Raw genomic sequence first — 24,106 nt, 5'->3', positions numbered from 1 at the left:
GGACTGTAGGTGCAGTACTGTGCTACATATGCATCAGCATGAGGGTGTAACCCCCCTTTTTGTACTCAGGGGGAGTGGATGGGGTTACACCTTTGTGTATTGTTTATGTAATCATCATTAGGCATTCAAACAATTCATGAACAGGTAACAATAAAAAGAACACAAGAACATCAACATAGTCTAACCGTTAATCTATATGGAGGGTTATTCTTCCTCATTGATGGATAAGCATATGCTCTAACAAAAACTGCACTTTCACTTGCCTGGACTGAATAGAAATTAGAAAACATCATTTGACTACATGCACATGTAGCTGTGGAATATACAATACCAATCGTTTAGGCACATAAATGACAAAATTGCTACACCAGTAACAGCCAATGTCAACAAATACTACTGAAAGGTATCAAGATATGCTGTGAGAAAAGGCCCGTTTATCTGTAATGTTGATTACATTACATTACCAAAACTAACAGTTTTAAATTTAACCACCTTTTGGTATGCAGTAATCAGGTGCAGTTTTTAATATAAGAGTATTCAGGACCTGGAAAGACAACGGCAAATCGTATTAAAACTTTCTGTGTTAAATAGTATTATGGTTTTCAAGTAATTTTCAAAAGGCATTCAGGGGGGAGGGGGGTTACACCCCATCAGTATACATGAGAGAAAATACCTAGAGATAAATAACTATACAGTCGAGGATAACATTACATGAGAGAAAACCAAGTGTCAAAAGTTCATAACATGTACAGATAACAGATAACAGGGTGTAACCACCCTTTAGGTACACAGTATTCGGGGCAATTTTAAAGGGTATTCAGACCTTAGTACGCAGTATTCAGGACTTAAAAAGACAATGAAAAATTGTATTCATACTGCATGTGTTAAAAAGTATTCGGTATTCAGGCCTGGTAGGCAGTATTCAACAGGTTGGGAACAAACCCCCTGTATGGTGATTTTACCTCTATAGAGGAATAATCCTTCTTTAGAGGGATAAAATTATCCCTCTATAGAGGGGTATTTTTCTTTGCACTGGATTTAAAGCAAATTAGGGCAGAATGGCATTTTCTAGTTATATTGGCTATAATCTCTAGCATTATATGCATCAACATATGCACTTTACTAAAAATTTGGATAACCAGTTTTCTGCTAAAGTGACAAAACTTGCAATCTATTGTAAACCTATCTGAACACCTGATCAACAACAAAAGGAATAGTTGACCTTTAAATTTCATGTTAAATCTAACAATAGAAATTCTGTTCAGTGAGGCATAAGTGAGTAGAATTTACCTGATCATCACAGCTTTCAATCATGGTGAACAATAGCTTTTATATTTAGTCAGATAAGCATCAAACTGGGCATGTGCATATTAAATTAAGTACATCAATTGGTGCATCAACTATTCCACGTTACTGCCATAATAAGTAGAGAATGCCATTCTGCCCTATTTTGATTTAAATCCAGTCTAAGCAAAAATACCCCTCTATAGAGGGATAATTTTACCCCTCTATAGAAGGATTATCCCTCTATACAGGTATAATCACCATATAGAGGGTTTGATCCCAACCTATTCAAGTAATTTTTAAATGGTACACAGTATTTAGGGGGAAGGGTATCGGGACTGTTCGCCCTAATAACATGTTCGCCCTAGGTCCGTTCGCTCTGAGTTCGTTCGCCCTACTATAAAAATATTAATATTCAGGGCATTGAAGTTGAATAAACTTATTCAGATATTTCTATGGTATATATATCATGTATATTCTTGAAATTTATGGAAACATTGAAATATTTAAAAGTTTATGGCTTGTTTAGGATCAATAATTGTTCAATGACAAAATAATTCGGATCACTGATTATTGTGATACTTGTCTTTTGATGGATTAATAATAAAAAAAAAACAACACGTTTTGTTTAGATAAAATATTCAGCTTGAAATCAATAAAAACAATGACGTACAAATTGTAAATCATGAAACGGACTTACAAGTTCATTTAATATACTCTAAGACTAGTCATACTGCATACATTCGTGATTGACTGAATACACTTATTTTGTTAACAAATATCAATAAAGATAAATATTATTGTATTCCAGTATTCTACTCTGCTAATCAAAGGGAAAATGATAAATTGATTGCTGCAATATAAATATGCTGTCAATTTTTCAACAAACTTTAACATATTTTGTTCAAATACTTAAAAAAAATGCGACTAGACAACAAAAAAATAATATCAGGGCGAATGGACCCTGAGCGAACAGGTATCAGGGCAAACAGGTACTAGGGCGAACATGAATCAGGGCGAACGGACCCGGATTCAGGGGGAAGGTGGGGGTTACACCCCCAGATAAGAAAGCTTACAAGTTACATTCAGTCATTCTTAAAAATGTTGTTACTGAATGAATTTACTATGGGCTTTTCAGAGTTCTGTCAGTGAAGACCCCTGCAACTCTGGACCAGAAATGACATTCGTTGAAAAGGGGGGTGCACTTCAAACTGGACGAATCTTAAAGAAATTTTGCAGGAAATGTTGTTAAATCATAGTATTCAATAATCGTTTAGAAGGGAGTTCGTGTCTGGACACGTGTCCTATGGTATGGCGAAGCCGACGAGTGTGAAACCGAACAGGGGTGACCGTTGTCTGACAAGTTGACAAGCATTTTGATTTTCGACCCTAACCTTCAATATCATGAACATATCCTTCGATGAAATTACTATATGCCTTTTGCATTTTGGCCCGGGGGACTTTGGCGCTATCGTTAGCCCATTTGTCGACCTCTGCTTGGGTGAAGGGAGGAACATGGCGTAAACTTAGTGTCCACACTCCTGACGAACCATCGGAGGCCGCCATTGTTTGTATCCCTAGCCTCGTTTTAGATTTTTAATGGCCGCGGCGTGAATAAAAAGTATGCACAATTGAACTAAATGATAACCTTAAAATTGCTCATGTTACTACTGATGGGGACAGCAAAGCTGTGAATGGTATTACAAATGCCCAATGTTCAAATGTTAAAGTCCTTCGAGATATAAGACATCTTGGAAATAGCATGAAAAGGGCCGTACAAAACAGTACTTTTAGTTTGTCTATGTTCTCTGGTAAAAATAAAAGAAATCTGAAACACCGATTTGGGTTGGACCTTAAGGCACGGTGTACTGCAGAACTAACCTACGCATTTAAAGCACATAAAGGTGAATTATTTGCTGTGAAAAGTCATATGCCAGCAGTAATAAAGGCAATTGTGTTGTGCTACAGAGGTAGTTGTGGTATGTCGTGCCAAATCAATTCATATGTTTGTGCCGGTATGTCATCTGATCAATGGCAAAAGGGTTTTCTTCCAAATAAAGAGCCTCTAAAAATGACAAGTGATGATGAGGTTCTTGTTGAGAACTGTATCAATGTGCTGTTAGGTCCAAAAAGTTTGGATCTTGTACGCTTTTTAACTTCGACTCAAAAATGTGAAGCATTTAATCGTACATTGCAAAGGTGCAATCCCAAAATGGTTACTCACAGTAGAAATTTCTCAGGTCGTGTTCACACAGCGGTCCACATGAGAAATCACAAATTTGGTAACTCTACCATACTCCGTACAAAGGTACTGGGTGCAGAGCTTACTCCTGGCTCATCTGTCATAAAGCACCTAAAACAAAACCAACATATTGATGTTTATTGCAGCAAAAGAAAAATGTTAAAAGAAACAAAATGTCTCAGGACTTTAACACGTCAGAGAAAATTTGACCTGCATGCTGCAAAACATTACAAAATTCATTATCGCAGTGGTATTGCAGATCCAAAGGTTCAATCTGAGAAGATATAATGAAAATAGTAAAAAAACATAATTTACATCTGTGTGGTTTTCATAGTGATTATCTCCCTTTGATTGTTGATGTACTTTCTAAAGTGTAAATATTGTGTATATATAAAGTGTGTGCATAAGGATTGTTTATTTTAACTGTTGTACCTTTTTAAAGCATGCAATCAGGGTATGGCAGATGTGTTTTACAGTGGACAGGATAAAGTCCACGGCATATTTGTCGGTCTTTGTTGACATGCTCGGGTTCAAGCGATAGATGTTCAGCATTGACACACCGATTATTATGACAAATGTGTGACACCTGCATGTTTGAAGGCATTTCAAAATTGTTTGTGTGAAGCATTAAAGCAAATCTATGGCTGTACATAGTCTTTTTCTGTTTATTCCAAGGAAAAGTCACGGTCAGTTTAGAATATGGTGCCTTCCCTCCCCCCAATTTGCACAAAAAACAGCCGAGTGCCCCATAGGCCTCAGAATTCAAGGATAGTCTTTGTTTTTGCTTTTCAATCCATTCATTGGTATTCATATTTGATTTAAATTCAAAGTAAAGGCAGGAAAATATACTTTTCAATGTCAAGGCTGCACGTGCGATTTCGCTTAAAGGTGTCATACCACCAATTAAAAGTCCCTATCTGTTCAACCAAATTTTGCAATTTTCACAGCTTTCTAAATATTTTACCTTAAGTTTAACTTCATAGAAACTAGGTATATCCTGAATCGTACAGGTGTCACCTTTCTGCATGCCAATTTTCAACATACATTCAAAATCATATAAGAAAGCAGAGAGCTTCCGAAAGGAGGTACCCCTAAAAATAACCCCTGGTTTTCTGGAAATCTTAAATTAGTATACTATGGAGCGCATTAATCCTCAATTTTTAATGCAAACTCATAGACAGGTAAATTTTGGCTCAAAATGGTCTTAATATATTTCTCTTTCAACAAAAGTTTCATTTCTGCAAATTTGTTCGTTAGTTAAGGTGAACAATGACATCAAATGCACTATTTTTTGTCCGAGTAGGCCTACTTTCACATACGTTCTAAATTTGAGGGAGTAATTGGTGGTATGACACCTAAAGAGACATTTTTTTCCCTTCAAAATTGATTAAACTCTGTTTTTATCTTTATATAGGAGTTATGAGAAAAATTCCAAGATTTTTTTTAATTTCGATGAGCGGTTTTTGAAATTTTTGAAAAATAGTCATAGTATCCTCCCTTAGCCACAACAGTAAATTTTCATCTAATTCTTGGCTTGTGTAGTGCTAAGGAAAACCCTTTTTTGAAGTAATGAAACACTTTAAATCTAAAATGTCTTCACACAAAGTCTCTTAGTATTTGTTGGAGTACTTAAATCTCTAATTACTTAAGCCAAAAAAAATATCAATTAAATTTTATTTCAATTTAAATTTGAATTTTTGGAGAAAAAAAATTGAAATTTGTCTTTTTTTAAAGAAATAAATAGGTTTTCAGACTTTAAACTTTGGTAAAAGGCAACAAAAAACAAAATTCAACATCTTAGCAGTAATTTTATTCAAACATATTGTAAAAATCTGATTAATCTATGTCCCCAGGTCACATTTTTATCAGCAGGTATAATATCTTTGGATTTACAACTTTCACAGGGGGTGTCAAAAATAGCTATAAATAGTAAAATGTATCCAATTTCCTGTTTCCAAATGCATATCAAATTATAATCATGTATTTTTATAGCTTTCATAGCTAAAAATATAAGCTTTAAGTGTAGTTTAGGCAAATCTATTGCAAGAAAATGGCTCGAAAGAGGAAGGCTCTATCTAAAAAATTTGGCTTTCAGAAAGGACACATCCCACCTGCCAAGGGTAAGAAATTAAAGTTTGAACCTAAAATTGAACCTGAACCTTTTATTCGGCTCCCATATACTGTTTTTCAGTCTAGAGTTTCACATAAAAATTCTAAAGTCTTTGAAGTTCCTGATGTTGAACAATCTGCCTGTCCTCCTATGCTGCTGCGGCCGCGTCCCAAATTTCCTGAACAGATTGATGAATATTTGGATCCAACAGTCCCTGATCCTGATAATCATACATATAAACACTATGTTCCATCTCTAGTGAGTGTTATGTGGAATTCTGCAATTAAAAAACATGCATTTGAGTATAATGGTTGTGATGGTGACCTAGATTTTGACTCCCATGCAGCCCAAAAATGGGGATTTGCATGGAAAGAGAGATTAAAATGTGTAAAATGTGGTTTTGTTGGTCAATTTCACAAACTTTTTTATGAAGTAAATTCCCCTGCACCTGGTAGAAAGGCTGCAACCATTAATATGGGCATACAGGCAGGCTTAATGACTACAACTATTTCGAACAAGAGTTTTCGAGATATCACTCTCACATGTAATGTTATTCCCGCAAATTTATCAGGTATGCAAAAGCTGGCCAATAAAGTTGGATCAGTTATTGTAAATTTTAACCGACAAGACATGAAAGATATAAGGGAAAGTCTTGTCGCTGAAAATGAAATGGTCGGTTATGCTAACCCTGTCTTAGTAAATGTTGAAACGGATGGGCGATACAATAACCCAATATATAATAGTGATGTCACTGCGTTCCAAGCTGGAACCCAAGTTGTACAAACAATGGTTGAGAATAATACTAAATTAAAATTTGACACCTAGAAGGATACCCTATTAATTAATTTAGTTTTCGTATTAAAAAAGAAGAAAAGATGTTAATATTAGAATAACGAAATCTGCATCTTGTAAATCTTAACTTAAATAGATAAAGTTTGTTCCACGTGTCACAAGGTTATCTTGACCATCTTCTGTACATTTTATTTTACGTGAAAGGCGAGATGATGTGGTTTTTTTTTGTGTAAACAAGTAAAGACGATAAAATAAAACACAAACTATTTAAAATACTTACAGCTTTTCAATGAATCAGGCCAAACATTACTCAGGTTCTTTATTCGTTTGATTGCGGCCATCACTTCATGTACAACAGAACTTGGCCACGCGAATATGATACTTGTCCGGCGGGAAATCCTGTTATCAGTTGCACAGCTGGTTCCTGGTAAAACGATGCATCCACGATAGTAAACATACTAGTCTAATTAGTTGTTTGATAATCTACTAGGGACTTTTAATGAAGTACTAGCCAAACTAGTAATATTTACTAGGTATTTTTTTCAGTGTTCAGAGCGTATTTGAGAGGATGTAAAGTGTTGTAGGCAGAATTTTGTAAAAGATTTATAATGACTTCAGAATTTCAGGAAAAGTATCAAAAGTCATAGGTACTTGGGGACAGGAAATTTTTTTTTTATTAACCGTCCTCCTTTATTTCCAAAATTCCTATTTTTTGTTTTCTATTAATGTAATTATTAACATACATTTAGTGTACATGTATTATGAAAATTCCAGTCAGGAGCCTGTAATTCAGTGGTTCAGTGATATTTGTTTTTCGTTCATTTTTTGTACATAAATAAGGCTGTTAATTTTCTCATTTGAACTGTTTTAGGTTGTAGGTTGAGGTTGGATTCATAACAAACCTGACATAGTTTTATAATATAGTTAATTGCTACCTCAGTTTTATATTAATAAGAATTAAAATGTGCTTTGTTATTAAATGCAATATCAGTATTTGGTTCAAATATATAATCTTAAATTAATCCTAATTCTATCTTATTCATTCTTATGTGACGTCATTTTTCATTTTTTGATGCTCTGTTTTACTAATTCAAATGACGTCAATTTTTCGTCATTTTTCAGTTTCAAATAGGACGTCACTTGGCGTAGAGGTTTAAACGTATTCGGATGTGTCTACTTTTGTGTTTCAAATGTCTGGTTATGTAAATGTATTTCAGTTGTTTCCTGTAATTAGTTAATACTTCAGCTTTATCATGTACATCTTTTGTATATTCATTTTATTAAATTTACTGTTTGCAAAAGTATAAATTACTCTAAATTATAGGGATTTTCTGGTAACTTAACAGAAAACCCTTGCCGTTTTTGGCACAACCTTTTTGATCTTTTGGTCCTCGATGCTGTTCAACTTTGTACTCGTTTCGGCTTTCAAACTTTTGTATCTGTGCGTCACACATAGGTCTTGTGTGGACAAAATACACTTCTGGCGTATTAAAATTTTGAACTTGTTGGCTGTCGTTCATGTGATTCTTTGTCAATTGTGTTCTCCAATTTATTTATATTGTAGTCCTGTGTTGTCATTTTGATGTTATATTTCACATGGCCATAAAAGTGCGAGGTTTGGCATGCCACAAAACCAGGTTCAACCCACCATTTTTTCCTTTAAAAATGCCCTGTACCAAGTCAGGAATATGGTCATTGTTATATTATAGTTCGTTTCTGTGTGTATTACATTATAACGTTGTGTCGTTTGTTTTCTCTTATTTTTGAGTGTAAATTCACATTAAGATAAGACGTGTCACGGTACTTGTCTATCCCAAATTCATGTATTTGGTTTTGATGTTATATATATATGTTATATTTGTTATTCTCGTGGGATTTTGTCTATGTGTGTTACATTTTAGTGTTATGTCGTTGTTCTCCTCTTATATTTAATGCGTTTCCCTCGGTTTTAGTTTGTTATCCCGATTTTGTTTTTTGTCCATGGATTTATGAGTTTTGAACAGCGGTATACTACTGTTGCCTTTATTTACATTGTCATTTCGGGGCCTTTTATATCAGACTATGCAGTATCGGCTTTTGCTTATTGTTGAAGGCCGTAAGGTGACCTTTAAATGTTAATTTGTGTCATTTTGGTCTCTTGTGGAGAGCTGTCTTATTGGCATTCATAATACCACTTCTTCTTTTTTTGTAAAACATTTAGCGACTTGAGAATTTCAGAAAAGGTATCAAAAGTCATAGGTAATTTGGGACAGGATAATTGTAGCCCGGCTCCTCCTTCTTCCACAAATGTTTTTTTTTGTTCTCTATTAATTTTAATGACACATGAATAATTTTAGCGCTTATCTGTATATTATGAACATTCATTAAAGGGGGGATCGGGGCAGAGGCGGATTTAGGGAGCCCGCCCCCCCCCCCCCCCCCTTTTCTGAAAAATAATTGGTTGCTTATATAGGGAATCACTGAAGCATGACCGGAGCGGACCCCTTCTTAGGCAGTCAACAGGCCCCTGCGTATGAACATTTCTGGATCCGCCACTTCGGAGGGGCCCTGATCCCAATATCCCGGGCTTAAAAACATGAAATCCCGAGGTTCTGAATTTATCACAGAGAGGCATGATGATTAATTTATTATAATTGTGGAAAGAAGAGAAGCGACACCCAAAATGAGGTCTTCTCGTTTAATAGTATAGATACTGTTTTAACGTGGTTGTAACAATGATAACTACATTAACTACATCAACAGCACCACACAATTGCATAACATAAGGGTCAGATTCATTTCGTTGTATTTCGTTTCTTCATTTTCCATTTCGTTTCGTTTCGTTTCTTCATTTTTTTCATTTCGTTGCGTTTCGTTGTATTTCGTTTCGTTTCGTTTCGATTCCGTTTCTCACTTTATAAGTACCCTTCTTTTTATTGTTATTGTTAATTTTCAATGAAATTAACACAAATATTTGTATCCTTTTTAATACCGGGATACATAGTTTCCTTTCTTAAATTTTGGTAAAAGTTTCGTCTGCTCCGCCGTCACAATAAGTAGGGGAATTCTGTCAACCAAGACATCACTGCTACCAGGCATGTCAAACAACTCTCTTTTCAGCACCTCTATCTGGCTAGTCTGCTTTGCTTTCTTCATCTTTTTCATTCTATCAACTTCCCTCTTTACCCTGACATGCATGGTGTTCTTCTCAGTGTCCGTCATCTTGGTAACTTCAAATAAAGAGCAAACAATACCATGAAATCTCTCTACTTTATTAATACTGCCATACTTATCTAAATACCTGTGGACCTCCATCAATAGTCCTAGAGACATCTGTCCAGAAGAAAGCTTCCTAGAGGCACCTGTGTTCAGTAAGTCTGCTTCCGTCAGTCCATTTCGTCTGCACTCTGGTAAGTACTCCAATTCATCTCTGGTCCTGGCATCTGGATAGAGTGGCATACATACCTGTGTTGTTGTAGTTGGATCTACTCTATCCAGGTGATTTCTCAGAAAATGATAGATGGGAAAGCAGGCTTCCCCATCTATCATACCTACCAACTTACTCATCCTGGGCTGTATCTTACCAATATCACTCCAGACAATATCCGCCATACTTACTGTGGACTGAGTACCACTCACCATACCATCCCCAGATGGCCCTACCTCATACTCAGTCCCAAAACGTCTACTGGCATAGTCAGCTATGCTTCTCATGTCATCTGAAAAAAAAAAAATAATGTACAAACCATTCACAAAGACATACAAAAATTTTACCATAAACTGCTAAATGGTACCGGTGTTGGCTCGTTAATTATTAGAAGAGTCGGAATTTATTCTTTTATTTTGTTACTCAAATACATGTACTATGAAGGCAGCATAGTGACCTGTAGTTGATAATTTCTGTGTCAGTTGGTCTCGTGTGGAGAGTTGTCTTATTTGCGTTCATACCACATCTTCTTTTTCATATTAACCATATCCTTTTCAGTACATATTATGTATCTTATAGTTCTTAATTTCTGTGCTATTGGGTCTCTTGTGAGAGTTGACTCATTGACAATCATACAGCATTTTTTTCTTCATTTTTATAAATTTTATAAAAGCATACAAAAAACAAAAATTACATACCATGTATCTCCAGAACTCAATAAAATCAAACTAAAATGATGAAAAACAAAACAAAATAAATGCAAAAATAAAGTAAGTTTAATAAAACTAAAGATTACAAAATGCATGCACATTAGTACTTTAAATAAATTTCTGGTTCTTGTCAGTCTGCATATTAATTTACTTTATTCTGAAATAAATCTTACAATGATAGAAAACAGTTCTGAAATTAAAATGCAAATAGGGTTTCATGAGAAATGTACATACTACAGAAAGATAGATATGGGTGATCATATGGATAAACTTTAAACCTTTATGGTTATTCCAATGATATGAGGGGGGATCTTTAGCAATGATACTTCCGGGATGTTAGTGTTTATAACTTTTTGTAAGATTTGGTATTAAATTTTTTAAGCTTGGGATTTCAGGATCAGGACCACCCCCAATGATCTGATTTTTTATTACAGAATTTGTGTAAGGAAAAATATGATATTTAATCATAATCATATATTTAACTTTAAGTAGTAATAGTACATAAGTTATGAGCAAAAACAGCATCTGTTATCCTGTTTAAACATTAATGTATCAGTGAAAAGGCAAAAATATCAAATTACAATATAAATTAAAAAATCAAAGTGACATATAAAACCCCAAGCTGAAAGCAAAAAATAAAACCTGTAAACATCAACTAAAAGTTTTAAGTAAATAAACAATAAATGAAATAAAGATAAAACAAAAAAATCACAACAAAATAAACTGAAATGAAAATGAGATAACAATATGTTTGCCAATGTATAAGTCACAATTTGAAATTAAACAAGATTCAGTGCTTGTCTAAAATGCAGAGGCAGATTTAGGAGGGGCCAGCACCCCCCCCCCCCCCCCCCTTTTTGGGAAAAAACATGGTTGCTTGTATAGGGAGTCACTGAAGCGTGACTGGAGCGGGCCCCCTCTTAGGTCAGTCAGTGGGCCCCCACTTATAAAATATTCTGGATCCGCCACTGAAATGTGTCACACATTTCAAACCGTGATCATATTTAAAGAAAATAACTGTGTGTATTATGAATTGTACACAAGTTATAAAAATAAAACATTTGTATGATATTATGATATAGTTTTAATAACAATTTTACCCTACTCAGGCTACTGTAGTTTGATCAAAACAATAAATGTAAAGTGTGCAAATTCTCCAAAACTATCATAGCCAGTTTTGACTGCAAACTGCTTTGAAAAAATAAAAATATTGTTCATTATGCCTGGTCCACAAGTAAGGAACAAATATATACTCAGTTACTTATTATTCTGTGGGTGGAACAACATATTTTTGTCTTAAATAAAAAATAGTAATTTACTGTGGACTGTGCGATGAAGAGCACCGAAAATTCCGAAAATTATGAATGTATAAAACCCGAGATATTCCGAACGGATGAAATTAAAACGTTAGGAGAATTTACCTCATTACATATTCATATTTTTTATAATGGACAATTGGGAGCATTTAAAAAAAATTGCTGGTAGAAAGTCCCTTTCATTTTATAGATTAACAATTACGCAAACAAAAAAAACCAATTTGGAAACAGTTTAAAGATTTTTCTTTGGAATTTTATGAAATAAGAAATTCCCCTCGATGAAATCGGTTCAATTTAATTATTTATGATATAATAAATGTACTTACCATACGTGATTGGCCTCCGTGGCTTATGTCCATCGTTGTCTACACCCTCTGTCAGCAGTCCGTCCAAAAACGAGTCGGTAAAAGGCATTTTTTCTCAAGGTAAAAAACTACGTACAACCAATGTGGCGGATTTGTAATTTCCGGTAGGCAAGAACAGATAACTCTTGGCGCTAAATTTTTTGTCAAAACCACGCCCTGATCATAGAAATATCCAATCAATTCCGCAAGCCGCTATTGTTTTTCATGTCAAACCATGGATACGTGTGGAAGGAGAAAGTTCTGGAATTTACGAATCCGAGTGTCAGTGGTGTTTACAAAGGCGAAAACATTTTTTTTTTTACATCTTTTTTAAAGATTTTTTTTTTCTATTCTGAAAATCAATACCTAGGTATGACTGACAACCGGATCATAAAACTTGAATATATTTCCAAAATTTTAAGCCATTAATGAAAAAAATCGGACTAGTAACAGCTTGCGGAATTAATTTCAAAATCAGTAGTACTTTTGACACATAGTTTTCACGGCGGCCATTTTTTTCAAAACCTCTCCACTTCAAACTTTTTTTTTATCGAACGAACTCACTGCAATACCTTTAAAACTTATATATTTAGAAAGATAAATGTCTGAACTTTATTTCCATATCAATTGTTTACCCATACAATATATATTTCACCTTTTTCAAAGCAACTGAAGTTGGGTAAAATCCGACATTTTTGCCGTCGCAAGGAAATTATTACGTTACGATAATCGCATTGGCGACCTCCCTACCAACTGATATCACCTGACTGATAACAATTTATTTTAACCAATATTTTCGATCATTAAATGATTGCCAACGTGTTTCTTGTTGGTTTGAAGGTTTTCCACTTGATATACTATTGAAAGATTGCATTTGCTTAAACTGATAACAGTTTTAAAGTATTATTTTCAACATTAGTTCACAAGTGGCTGCAGGACTGGTGCCCGCCAAGTCGTCTTTAAACTGGTATCTGTTGATTGGTTAAAGGGAACCGCAATAGCTAATTTCGACCGAAAACCAGTCATGATTTATAATATTAAAACAGATACGGACTGGTTGTCATAAATCCGGAATAAAGTTGATCAATTTGTTGTTGCAGACTGAACCTAGACAGGAACACATATTAGTTTATAGCTGAGACACTTGATAATCTGAAAAGGGTTGAAATAGGGTCTTAATTAGTCTTGTGCAATATTTTTATCTTGAAATTTAAAGTAATTGTATCTGAATTTAATTGAATGATGATAGTATGCCTTTTCAATTGCCCCCCCCCCCCTTTTAGAATTAATAAAATATACCCAAACACAGTATCAACGAATAATTTTGTTCTCATTTATTACAGATCAACCATCTATCAATGCCACTTTGCCGGAAGAAGATGCCAGCCAGGATTTGTATGAATCTGCAGCATCTCTGATAAGGGACAGTCCACCCCCCTCCAGTCCACCAAGTCCGTCTCTGCTTTCAGGATATGACCCCATCCTGACACAAACAGTCGTTCCACATATTCAAGAACAAACAGATAGGACAGATAAGCAGAAGTAAGTTGTAAATGTAAAAAAAGAAGATGTGGTATAATTGCCAATGAGACAGCTCCCCACAAGAGACCAGAAATTAACAACTGAAGGTCACCGTAAGCCACCTTCAACAAAAACGATTTTTAGTTCATAAGTAGAATGAATATTTTCCCGAAATTTTAGATTTAAAAAAAATTATTTTTCTACCGTACTATGGGGATGTATACAAGAGCTCTTTGAAAATGTGTTGTGGAAACAGGTTCCGCTAGATTATTTGGTCAATACTTCAAGTTTTCTTTTTTTACATTTTCATATATTTTTCTGACAGTTTCCCCCCACCTATTCACATATTTCAAGCCGGAAAACGTGACATATTCTGACTGGTTATTTGATGGAACTATGACGTTGAATCGATCAATAAAAAGAGATGTAAAATTAATCGATCTTTTACAGAATTCATTATGTTTTTATTATTTGTAGGACAGTGAGAACACCTTTGAAAAAGGTAACAGTTCAGGATATTCACGACATGCAGTATCGTGCACTGCAAGGTAAACTAGAAATCCAAGAGAAGCAGAAAGTGCATATGGACTTGGAGAGGAACAAACTGGAACTACAAATTGAGCTGTTGCAGAAGTTAGTGGGTGGCAATTCTGAACCGGTTACACTCTCTCAGGCACTTGCCTCTATGTATTAAATGTATTAAATTCATTGTTATATTGTTGATTTGTATTTCAGAAATTACTATGAGGCCAACACATTCATTTAATTTCGTGTGCACACTCCTATGTAAAAGAAAATAGACCAGTAATTACAATTAAGCCACATATTGCACCTCCATCATTCAAAAAATAATAAGTGATACATGAATCAAAAAATTTTAAATGACCTTGCTTAACGCAGTGATTAGTAAAATTTAACGACTCGTTTAATTTAACGACAAGTTGAACAACAGACCCCAGACCGGCTAGTAACCGTTGTATAACTTTACACGTCTGAAGACGAATATTTGCGTGAAAAATTTTTTGTATGATTTTATTTCTGGAAATCAATCTGAAATCTACCACAGTCCATTTCCGAAAGTCGGGCTGGACCTTTACTTTTATGTGCATTCGAGATTTACACTAATTGTAACCCGAATAATTCAGTCGTATTATTCAGCTGATGTACGAATGCTACATTTCTCGTGTGGGAGAAAATCGGACATGGAAAGGGCTAAAATTATTCGAGTTATTCAAATTGAAACTCGGGAATATATTTCTAGCTGTTCGGAATTCGCGGAAACAAATGATTGTTTTTCGGCATTACGGTATTGAATCAATAGAGATACCAATTATTTCTTTTAACAAATTCGAATACCAGTCAGTTTATAGGACTTCAGTTTGAAATAGAGGCGGCAGTCCATTCATTTTATCCAATCAATTGGAAGGGGGGCCAACATTGATAGTCAAAAAGCCTTGAAATATTCGATAAAAAAACGATGAATGTAAATTATATGAACTCCAAAGTCTCATATTATATTCCTAGTAAACCACAGGCTTCTCAATTCTTGTATGATCATGAACTAGGTCAAAACCTAGAGCTGACCGAGCGAGAGATCCTCATGGATAATCATCGAGGACGTTAAACACCCCTTGCAGTAAACTTTGGTTAAATTTAAAAAAAAATCGAAATGAAATAGTCTGAACACATTTCACCTCTCATTCCACTAAATATTAAATTGCAGTTACAAGTATCACAAAACTTCCCTGACCTCTTTTCTTTAACCATAATAGAGGGAGGAGGGAAGGAGGGATCCAGATCCCGAAATCCCGGGCTTAAAAACAACGAAATCCGGCGAGGTCCCGAATTAAAAAAAAAATTAAATCCCGACTACCCGAAATTCGGAAATAGAATTCCCGGATCCCGAAAGGGTCAATCCCGAAATCCCGAATTTAAAAACACCCGATCACGGAGTTCCGATAAAGGTCCTACCCCCCTCCCCCGTAATTCTATATTCTATTCATTCATAATCTTGAATTGAGACTTGATACTTCAAAATTACATTCTCTAATTTTGAATGATGCAGACAGGCACAATAAAAGAAAACAGATTTCGCTATATATCTCTTCGAAATTGAAATTTGTGAAAGAAGAAATGACATGTTATATTTTATCTTACATGTGTACTTTCAATTTCAATATGGTTCTAAATTTAGATTTAGTTTTCCCATAAATTGCGGACGGAATAGAAGACACATGTTTATTTTCTGCACATGTAGAAAAAGTTGAAAACTGGGAGTTGAATGACATAGTTTTTACTTATTTTAAGATAAATGTTAGAGTGAGACAATTTTTAAGTTACTGAGTAATTTGTGGGGCATAATTTGTTTATTTTTTGTTTGTTTTCCGTCTTTGTTCTTCTAACCTGTAAGTTTTGCACTAGTCAGTGTGTGTCAAATTATTCTCTCGGTATCGTCTGATTTCTTATATTAATATAAATCATGTCCTTAAATTTTTCAATTGCACAAAATACGAACATTTCAACGTCTTTTTAATTAAACAATTAAATTCACACGTATTTCATCAATTATTTGTAACCTATTATAAAACTTTACGTTGAATACTGTGTTTTTCGTTCAAGACTACGGCTTTTTAAAACGATATTGTTGAGTCAATTCAGGTTTCATTTTAATTAATTTCATATCAATAGAAAAAAAAATTGTTACATGTTTATTTGTTTATAATTTTGTTGTGAGGCGTTTTTTCTTTCTGATGATATCATAAACACGAAATGCCTTCTCCTACGCGTCTAAAACAAAAAAAAAACAAAAAAACAATGTTTTTAAGTCAGGCTGCACACAGAACAACGTACATAATGCTGTGATTTCTAATTGGAGTTATTTAGATAATTTCTATGAGGTTTAAGACAGCAAAGGTGTGCTTGTTGGATTCATTATAGACCGCAGAAAGTAGTTTCTCTTTCATGTGTCCTTTCTTGGAGTAAGGGAGATAACTTGCGTAACTAACGCTAAACGTTTGTAATCCTGTATTCCGCTAGAGGCGTACAATTACGTACACTTCGCCTTAACGACAAACGTTCAATATCATAGTTGAAATATGCCGTTTCAGAATCTAAAGGACTATGGGTAATTTTATATTTCGTACCCAAAATCGAAAATAACATCAAGTCCTTGGTTGAATTTCAATTGTTAATGATGTTTTTAACCAATCACGACGCTTTGGTGTACCTTTGAAAATAATACTTGTATCAACACGTAACGTCATTTTCAAAATGGCGGTGCAGGTCAAAAGGTCGTAGGGGAAAACGTCCGAGTTCCGTATCCAGTGTAAACAATATGGCCGCCGTCATAACGTCGAAGAAAGATGTGAAGTTCTGAACTTATTTTGATACAGTTTTACACGATTTTATTATACTTTACCTTTTATATATTTGACCTTTGATACAATTTTACCTTTTATAATGGATACTACTGATCAAAACACTTCTTTAGATGATTTTTTAACCTGGAAAGTGAGTGCTTTGCGCGAATACCTGACCAAGAGAGGTATGACGAAAGACGGTACAAAAAGTGAATTGGCAGCTCTTTGCTATTCGGCCTCCGTTTTAAAAATTGAAGTCGTTCCATCTTCTTTTGAAATTATAAAAAACAACAAACTAGATTATCAGAACTTGCTAAAAATAAACGGTCAAATTTTATCAGATCCACTTCAGATCCATGATAACTGGTTAGATGAGAAAAATGGCATGAAGAAATTCCCACCAGTCTATATATCTGACATTATCAAGTACTTGAGTGAAAAAAATACATCTGGTAAAATGAAAGAGATTCTCCAAGACTATAAAATTGGCAAGGCTTATGAATATTTTAAGAATGGATTCTTGCAAGAAATATTCTACCATGACATTGATGCAAGATCCAAGTACTGTTTTCTTAGAGCCAAATGTGTGCCTTCACAAAAAATAAAAGATGAAGAACATGATGTCTGGGTGTGTGTTGAGAAAGCAACAGGAGAAATTGGATCCTCATACTGCACATGCACAGCAGGGTAAGACTTGGCATACTCATGTTAATCACTATATATAATGCACAGTCAAGTTCCTTGAATTAAATGCATAGAAAACGGTGTGGAAGGGTTTAACATATTAGTACAAAATATAAAGGAGAAAATAATGATTTATTCATTACAAAAAAAAAATATAACGCTTACAAAAAAATTAAGTCCAAAAAACAGTTATCAAGTAACACATGTAATAAATGTAATAATACAGAATAACCATTATTTATAAATTAAAGATGAAGACAAAAGGGTTGGGAAAATATTTAAAAAAATATTACTAAATTCAACCTGTATCTTTCATTTTTTTTTATAAATTTAAAACTAATTACTGTTTTGTCAATAACAGTTATCTTGTTGATTGACATGATTGACTTGCATAATTTGCTATAGTATACTGGGTATTGAACAAGATCATTTATTAGTGGTTTTTTTCAGTTTGGGTGGAACATGTAATCATGTGGCTGGACTCCTTTTCCGAGTTGAGGCTGCAAACAAACTAGGCGCATCTGCATGTACTTCCCTTCCCTGCACATGGAAAGTACCATCAACAAGAATGTGTCCACAGTACACGGATGCCCCACTCGCACTATTATTTTCTATGTTTAGTGGACCGTGAAATTGGAATAAATTCTCTAATTTGGCATTAAAATTAGAATGATCTTATCAAAGGGAACATGTATACTAAGTTTCAAGTTGATTGGACTTCTACTTTATCAAAAACTACCTTGACCAAAAACTTTAACCTGAAATTTGCACTATCATTTTCTATGTTCAGTCAAGGACGTATAACTAACATATAATATACGTCCCTGGTTCAGTGAACAGTAAAATTGGGGTCAAAACTCTAATTTGGCATTTAAATTAAAAAAATCATATCATAGGGAACATGTATACTAAGTTTCAAGTTGATTGGACTTCAACTTCATCAAAAACTACCTTAACCAAAACCTTTAACCTGAAGCGGGACAGACGGACGAACGAACGGACGGACGAACGAACAGACGGACGGACGAACGGACGCACAGACCAGAAAACATAATGCTCTACTATCGTAGGTGGGGCATAGAAATAAAGGGAGTGAAGCCAACCAAAATTAAAGACTTAAGAATTATCAAGTCAAGACATGGACAATCAGGTATGTTTTTTTATTACCAAGCATGAGAAAAGTGCTATATAATTTGGCTACAGTTTCTGTAATAACTACTATACATGTACATCTGATCAAGTATTTTAAAGGTTGTGTACATTTTATATGACTTTAAATAGAATTTAGTATAAAAAAGTCATTAAATATCATTTATAATTTTTAATATTTTATTAGCCACACTATGTTTTTATTTCCATACTGCTATACCAATCCTTTTCTTATGTCATTGATTTTACCATGGAAACTATCTTCAAACTAATAAGGCATGTAACGAGATTTATTATAAAAATAAGATAAGGTAAGATTGGCAATCAGACAACTCAACAAGAAACCAAATGACACAAACATTAACATGTAAATTAATAAGTCAATCACATAATTGATAACTGCAACATGTATAAGCCAATATATGTCATGCGTTTTACTTTGTGTTTTGATATACACTCTTTTATCCATATTTCAGTATTGAAAACAACATCAGCATATGATTGAAAATATTCTTAATTCATGTCTATTGATCAAAGGGAGATAAGTAATTAATTGTTTTGGTTTTATTTCAGATAGTAAAAGACCTTTAGTTTCCCAGTCCAAGTCACAGTACCAGCCCATACCTGAAAGTAAAGACAACTTGGACATTTTTTCTGCAGTACTCAAGAAGTCTATTCCAAATGCTTGTATTTTTAAAGGTACATTTACAATGTAATAATAAAATAAACTTCCTGAAGAATCTTAATACTGTTTTAAGTATTAATTTTCTTTCAAGTCTTTCTGTTTGATTTTTTTTAATTTGTTTGTTCTTTTGTTGTATGCATGCAGGTTTCAATAAATCTAAATTTACAAGAATAAGTCATTTGTGATAAATAACTTAGACCACATTTTTTTTTTTAACAAGAACAGTTGAAAATAAAGTCACAATATACATGTCCTATCTAGTTTAAAAACTTTTTTCATTGTTTTTTCTTGAAGATCTTAAATGATGAATATACCTTTAACACATGGCAAGAGTAAAATCTCTTTGTTCTTACTGTGTTATAATCTGGATAATGCACAGCAAAGGTGTACGTCGTTCGGGTTATTGGGTCATCTCGTGCTGTGCAGATTAAATGGCATATATACTGACTTGCTTGGTCAATAACTATAACTTAATTCTAAACACAGATGGTGTGATATGTTTAGTTTGGGGCTTTTTCTGTTTTTATTTTTGTGGCAGACATTGCTTATAATTCTAAACATAAGGAAATTTAAAAACTCTCCCCACAAAAAGTACCATCCCAAAGTCAAGATCAATGCACTAAAATATGTAATTGAAAATATTTTTTCAGGTTTTGTCACAGAAAATGTAGAACAAACAGTAACAAAACCAGTTAGTGAAGACATCACAGCCTACACAATACAGGACATTAAAACAAAATGTAACGAGCAAACAAACTTTTTAAGCAACATGCCAAAGTATAATGAGAGTGAAATTCAAAAAGTAATGCTTTCTACGATTGGTCAGTCAAGCAAAGAAAAATGGCATGAAATAAGATCAGGTCGTCTGACATCATCAAATTTCTATGAAATACATACAAAAGTGCAGAGTTATAAGAAAAAAGAGGGTGTTACTTTTGATCTATTAATTTCACGTCTCATGGGATACAAAAAGTTAAATCCTAACATAAGGTCTCTTAAGCATGGGCGAGAAATGGAACCAGAAGCCAAATTGTGTTACCTTGCTGGTATGAAGAAAGCAGGCCACACAAATGTTAATATCACAGAATGTGGAATATTTCTTGATAAGGACATTACTTATCTTGGGGCAAGCCCTGATGTACTTGTTGATTGTGCTTGTTGTGGCTCAGGTGTTGTAGAAATTAAATGTCCTCTTGTTCAGAAATGTGGAAAACGTACAACAATTTGCAGTTGTTGTGTTCCCGACTATTTGTATGTTGATGAAACTAGGTACAGTTTAAAAAAAAAAACACAAATATTATGGCCAAATTCAAGGCCAGTTAGCAATAACTGGAAGGAAATATTGTGACTTTTTTATATATACATGTAATGGAACATTTTGTCAGAGAATTGTATTTGACAAACCTTATTATGATGAAATTGTTGATAGTTTAAAATTATTTTTTGAAAAACATTTTGTTCCTGAACTATTTTCTGGTGAACTTAAAATGCTAACTACTTCAAATGTACAGGAGTTGTGTACAAGTAACAACACCATTACTATTGATGACCAAATGGAGTTTGAAACAACATATTTTTGTCCATCATGTAATCACATTGTGAAAAACTCAGAAAATGTTGAAAATTTTATTGATCACAGTATTTGCTGTGATATTTGTGACTTGTGGTACCATTTTAGATGTGTAAATATAACAAAAAAGGTAGCATCAAAGTTAAAGCAATGGGTTTGCAAAAAATGCACCCAAAGTAATTAAATATAATTTGTGATACAGAATGTACATGTAATATGTTATTTTTTTAACTTTGAATTATTTTTTAAAAATGGAATTTGCTCAATTTCTTGTGCTTTAAATTTTTAATAAATTCCATGATGGACAAAAATATGTTGTTTCATAATCCAACTACCATATATATACATTTTTAAATAATTATACTTTAATATGTAAATCACAATAGCAAGATTAAATTTCAAATTATCATGATATACATAATATAAGAAAGGAGATGTGGTATTGTTTAGCTCCAATATATTGCAAACGAGGCAATTTTCCACCATAGTTCAAATAAAATGAATATTTAAGCAGCAAAAGACAACTGTATGGCCTTCAACAATGAGAAAACCTCTTACCATTTAGTCAGTGATAAAAAGCAATGACATAAAAAATGTGAAACATATGATGAAAACTAAAACAACAAAACCTAAATTTTGTGATAATTTTTCACAATTTCTGGATCACGACCAAGATTATGTCTCATACTTTGGAAGAGGGGGGTACATGTTACATATTCCTGCGATTGTTTTAAAAATACTATCCAAATGATGAACAAGAGTAAGCGGCACTTCATACTTCAATTGTTAGTAATATATTTATCACTACATCTACCACCAAAACCCTCTGATACATAATTAATTAAGCCAGAAGGATTTATGCTCCCTAAGTATTTTGCTGTGTTATGGTGTTTATAATCACTCCATGCTGCAACCTCTAAGTTATTAGGTCTCTCCAAAAATACTTCAGTACAGTCAATGATGTGACGGACATCAATATATTTTGTTCCTTTGAAAGAGGGTGGTAAATTTGTTTTTACAGCCTCTTTAGATGGGTTAAACACCAAAGCTCCGATAGTACTGGACAAAACTTTAATCCATGTGGTGAAAATGTTTGTAGCATGGGTGGTAGAAATTCCAAATCGGTCAGCTAAATCTTCGAACAACAGGCCTAACCTTAATTTCATAAGGGTCAATGCAAACTCAAATTTAAGAGATAATTTTCTTTTTGTTTTTGATTGTGTATATTTCCTGTTTTTAAGTGGGTTGCATGTCCTTTTTGGACCTTTCCAATGTCTAATTTGCCTCACTTTTTGTTCCAATTCAACGAAAAGGTCATTGAATGTATCAACCTTTAGGATGCCTGTATAGAATTTGCATTTTTTGTCGTTTTGTAATATAACATTTATGTCAAATGTTGTTTTGCGTTTAGAATTGATGGATCTTATATAAGCAGATTTATACATGTTGACCTCTTTTTGCAGTTTCTTTACTTGTTCTCTCAATAAAGTTACTTCACGGTTGTTATTACAGTCTGTGTCTTGTATATACATGTAGTCATGATCAGAAGTTATATGTTGGTTCATATCATGAACTGAAAGGTCATTTTCAAGTTTTCGCTTTGTTTTTTTTTGGAGGAGGACTGTCATGTCTTTCACGTGGAGGGGGCCTAAATTTTGATAGTTGTATAGGTGTGTAAACCAAGTCAATTGTTGGAAATGGGTTACTTGGAGTAGGTTCACCATCTACAAAGTGTTTGGAGCAAATTCGAGATTCAGAATTAGGTTGCCAATTATTGTTTCCCTGTTTCCGATTTACAATTGCTGTCCATTTTTTGCGACCAGCAGGATCTTTTCTCTCAGTAGGAAAAGGTATAAGTAGAAATGGAGGCGAACAGTCACATGATCTAGTTCCCTTGTTACAATTATGTATTTCACATTGTTCTTGCATCCATTTTTCTATTTTGTACCAACTGTTAGAGCAGGATATAACTGAACAACTTCTCCTTGAAACTTTAAACACTTTCAATAATTTAACCAAACATTGTAAACAGATAACCAAAAAAGATTACTATACCATTTATTTCACGAGAAATCTGCAATTGAAATACCAGAATATGAATCAAAATACACTGACGATAAAAGATGAAATAATGCAACTCTGCATGTTGTTGGCTTACACGTGCAGAGTTTTATTTAAATGCTAGGGCGTTGACCATGGCTTGAGTGTGGTTTTATCTTAAAATTTGTTGATTTAATATTGTTCATTATTGTATACATGTATGATTATTAAAGTATTGTGTCAATTATCAAAAGTTTGTTATATTTTTTTTTAGCTCTTCATCATGTTCATGGACATTTTAATTGGAATAAGATATCTGATCTTATAACAAAAAATGTAGCAACCTTGTTGTTGCCCCACAAGTACATGTACATTTGTTACAATAAAAACTTTGATCATTTAACATGTTTAAACTTGACAAAGAACAACCAATAACCATGCAAAAATATCAAGTTCACATGATCAAGGTTTTATATGCTTGGGTACAGTCTCTTGTAGTATTCACAGGTGCTTGTAAGGTAGACCCTTATTGATATTTTATTATTACTGACAATATTGTTAAAGGTGGATGCTAAAATAAGGGGTGTATCAGAGTTAGTATATTGACTTGAAACAAGATGAGACATGCAAAATAGCCTCAAATAAGCACAGTATCAACGTTGAAAATTAAACATTTTATAAAAGCAATAATTAAAAAAAAACAAAAAAAACACACACACAGAAAAATAATAAAAGGGGGTCTACCTCACTTGTGTCTGATGTCATGGATGTACATTGTAGTCACAGCAGAAAGTTATTTTATAGAAAAAAAAGAAATATCAAGTATATTTGTAAGTTTTTAAAAATCCGGCCTTTCTTTATGTTTTTTGAAAGTTTAATTTTGACTGATCTGGA

At 33.7% G+C, this 24,106-nt stretch overlaps 2 protein-coding genes and 1 pseudogene across 5 annotated transcripts in view; 1 reads left to right on the top strand and 2 right to left on the bottom strand.

The window, feature by feature from the left end:
• LOC139482184 (uncharacterized) overlaps nucleotides 1–13,172 on the bottom strand; it is a 50,237-nt gene extending 37,065 nt beyond the window's left edge. For 2 of the 4 annotated variants that reach the window (XM_071265881.1, XM_071265882.1), the window contains exons 1-4: nucleotides 12,187–13,159; nucleotides 6,709–10,126; nucleotides 5,686–5,913; nucleotides 3,509–3,637 (exon numbers count right to left, since the gene is read on the bottom strand). In XM_071265881.1, coding sequence (XP_071121982.1) covers nucleotides 9,393–10,126; nucleotides 12,187–12,274 — 822 coding nt within the window. In that variant the 5' untranslated portion in view covers nucleotides 12,275–13,159 and the 3' untranslated portion in view covers nucleotides 3,509–3,637; nucleotides 5,686–5,913; nucleotides 6,709–9,392. Of the gene's footprint in view, nucleotides 1–3,508; nucleotides 3,638–5,685; nucleotides 5,914–6,708; nucleotides 10,127–10,532; nucleotides 11,500–12,186 lie in introns of those variants that run through there. The other 2 variants (XM_071265885.1, XM_071265883.1) reach the window with 2 other exon arrangements.
• A 3,790-nt stretch (nucleotides 13,173–16,962) lies between these two features.
• Nucleotides 16,963–22,427, top strand: LOC139482172 (uncharacterized). The gene is made up of 5 exons (XM_071265873.1): nucleotides 16,963–17,771; nucleotides 18,219–18,331; nucleotides 18,850–18,918; nucleotides 19,491–19,616; nucleotides 20,253–22,427. The coding sequence occupies exons 1-5, from the start codon at nucleotides 17,185–17,187 to the stop codon at nucleotides 20,948–20,950; spliced, it is 1,593 nt and encodes a 530-aa protein (XP_071121974.1). The 5' UTR covers nucleotides 16,963–17,184; the 3' UTR covers nucleotides 20,951–22,427.
• Nucleotides 21,952–23,532, bottom strand: LOC139482173 (uncharacterized; annotated as a pseudogene).
• Between the last annotated feature and the right edge of the window lie 574 nt (nucleotides 23,533–24,106).

This window comes from Mytilus edulis, chromosome 7 (assembly GCF_963676685.1).
Source record: "Mytilus edulis chromosome 7, xbMytEdul2.2, whole genome shotgun sequence".
Taxonomy (NCBI): Eukaryota; Metazoa; Mollusca; class Bivalvia; order Mytilida; family Mytilidae; genus Mytilus; species Mytilus edulis.
Note: the sequence above shows the minus strand (reverse complement) of the source record. Positions and strands in the feature narration are given on the sequence as shown.

What these genes read in the sequence shown, in the direction of transcription:
- LOC139482172 (XM_071265873.1), top strand. Translation starts at nt 17,185, where the DNA reads ATGGATACTACTGATCAAAACACTTCTTTAGATGATTTTTTAACCTGG. An exon ending in CACATGGAAAGTACCATCAA is followed by an intron (nt 18,332 to 18,849) that starts CAAGAATGTGTC and finishes GGTGGGGCATAG; the next exon opens with AAATAAAGGGAGTGAAGCCA. An exon ending in AAATGCTTGTATTTTTAAAG is followed by an intron (nt 19,617 to 20,252) that starts GTACATTTACAA and finishes ATATTTTTTCAG; the next exon opens with GTTTTGTCACAGAAAATGTA.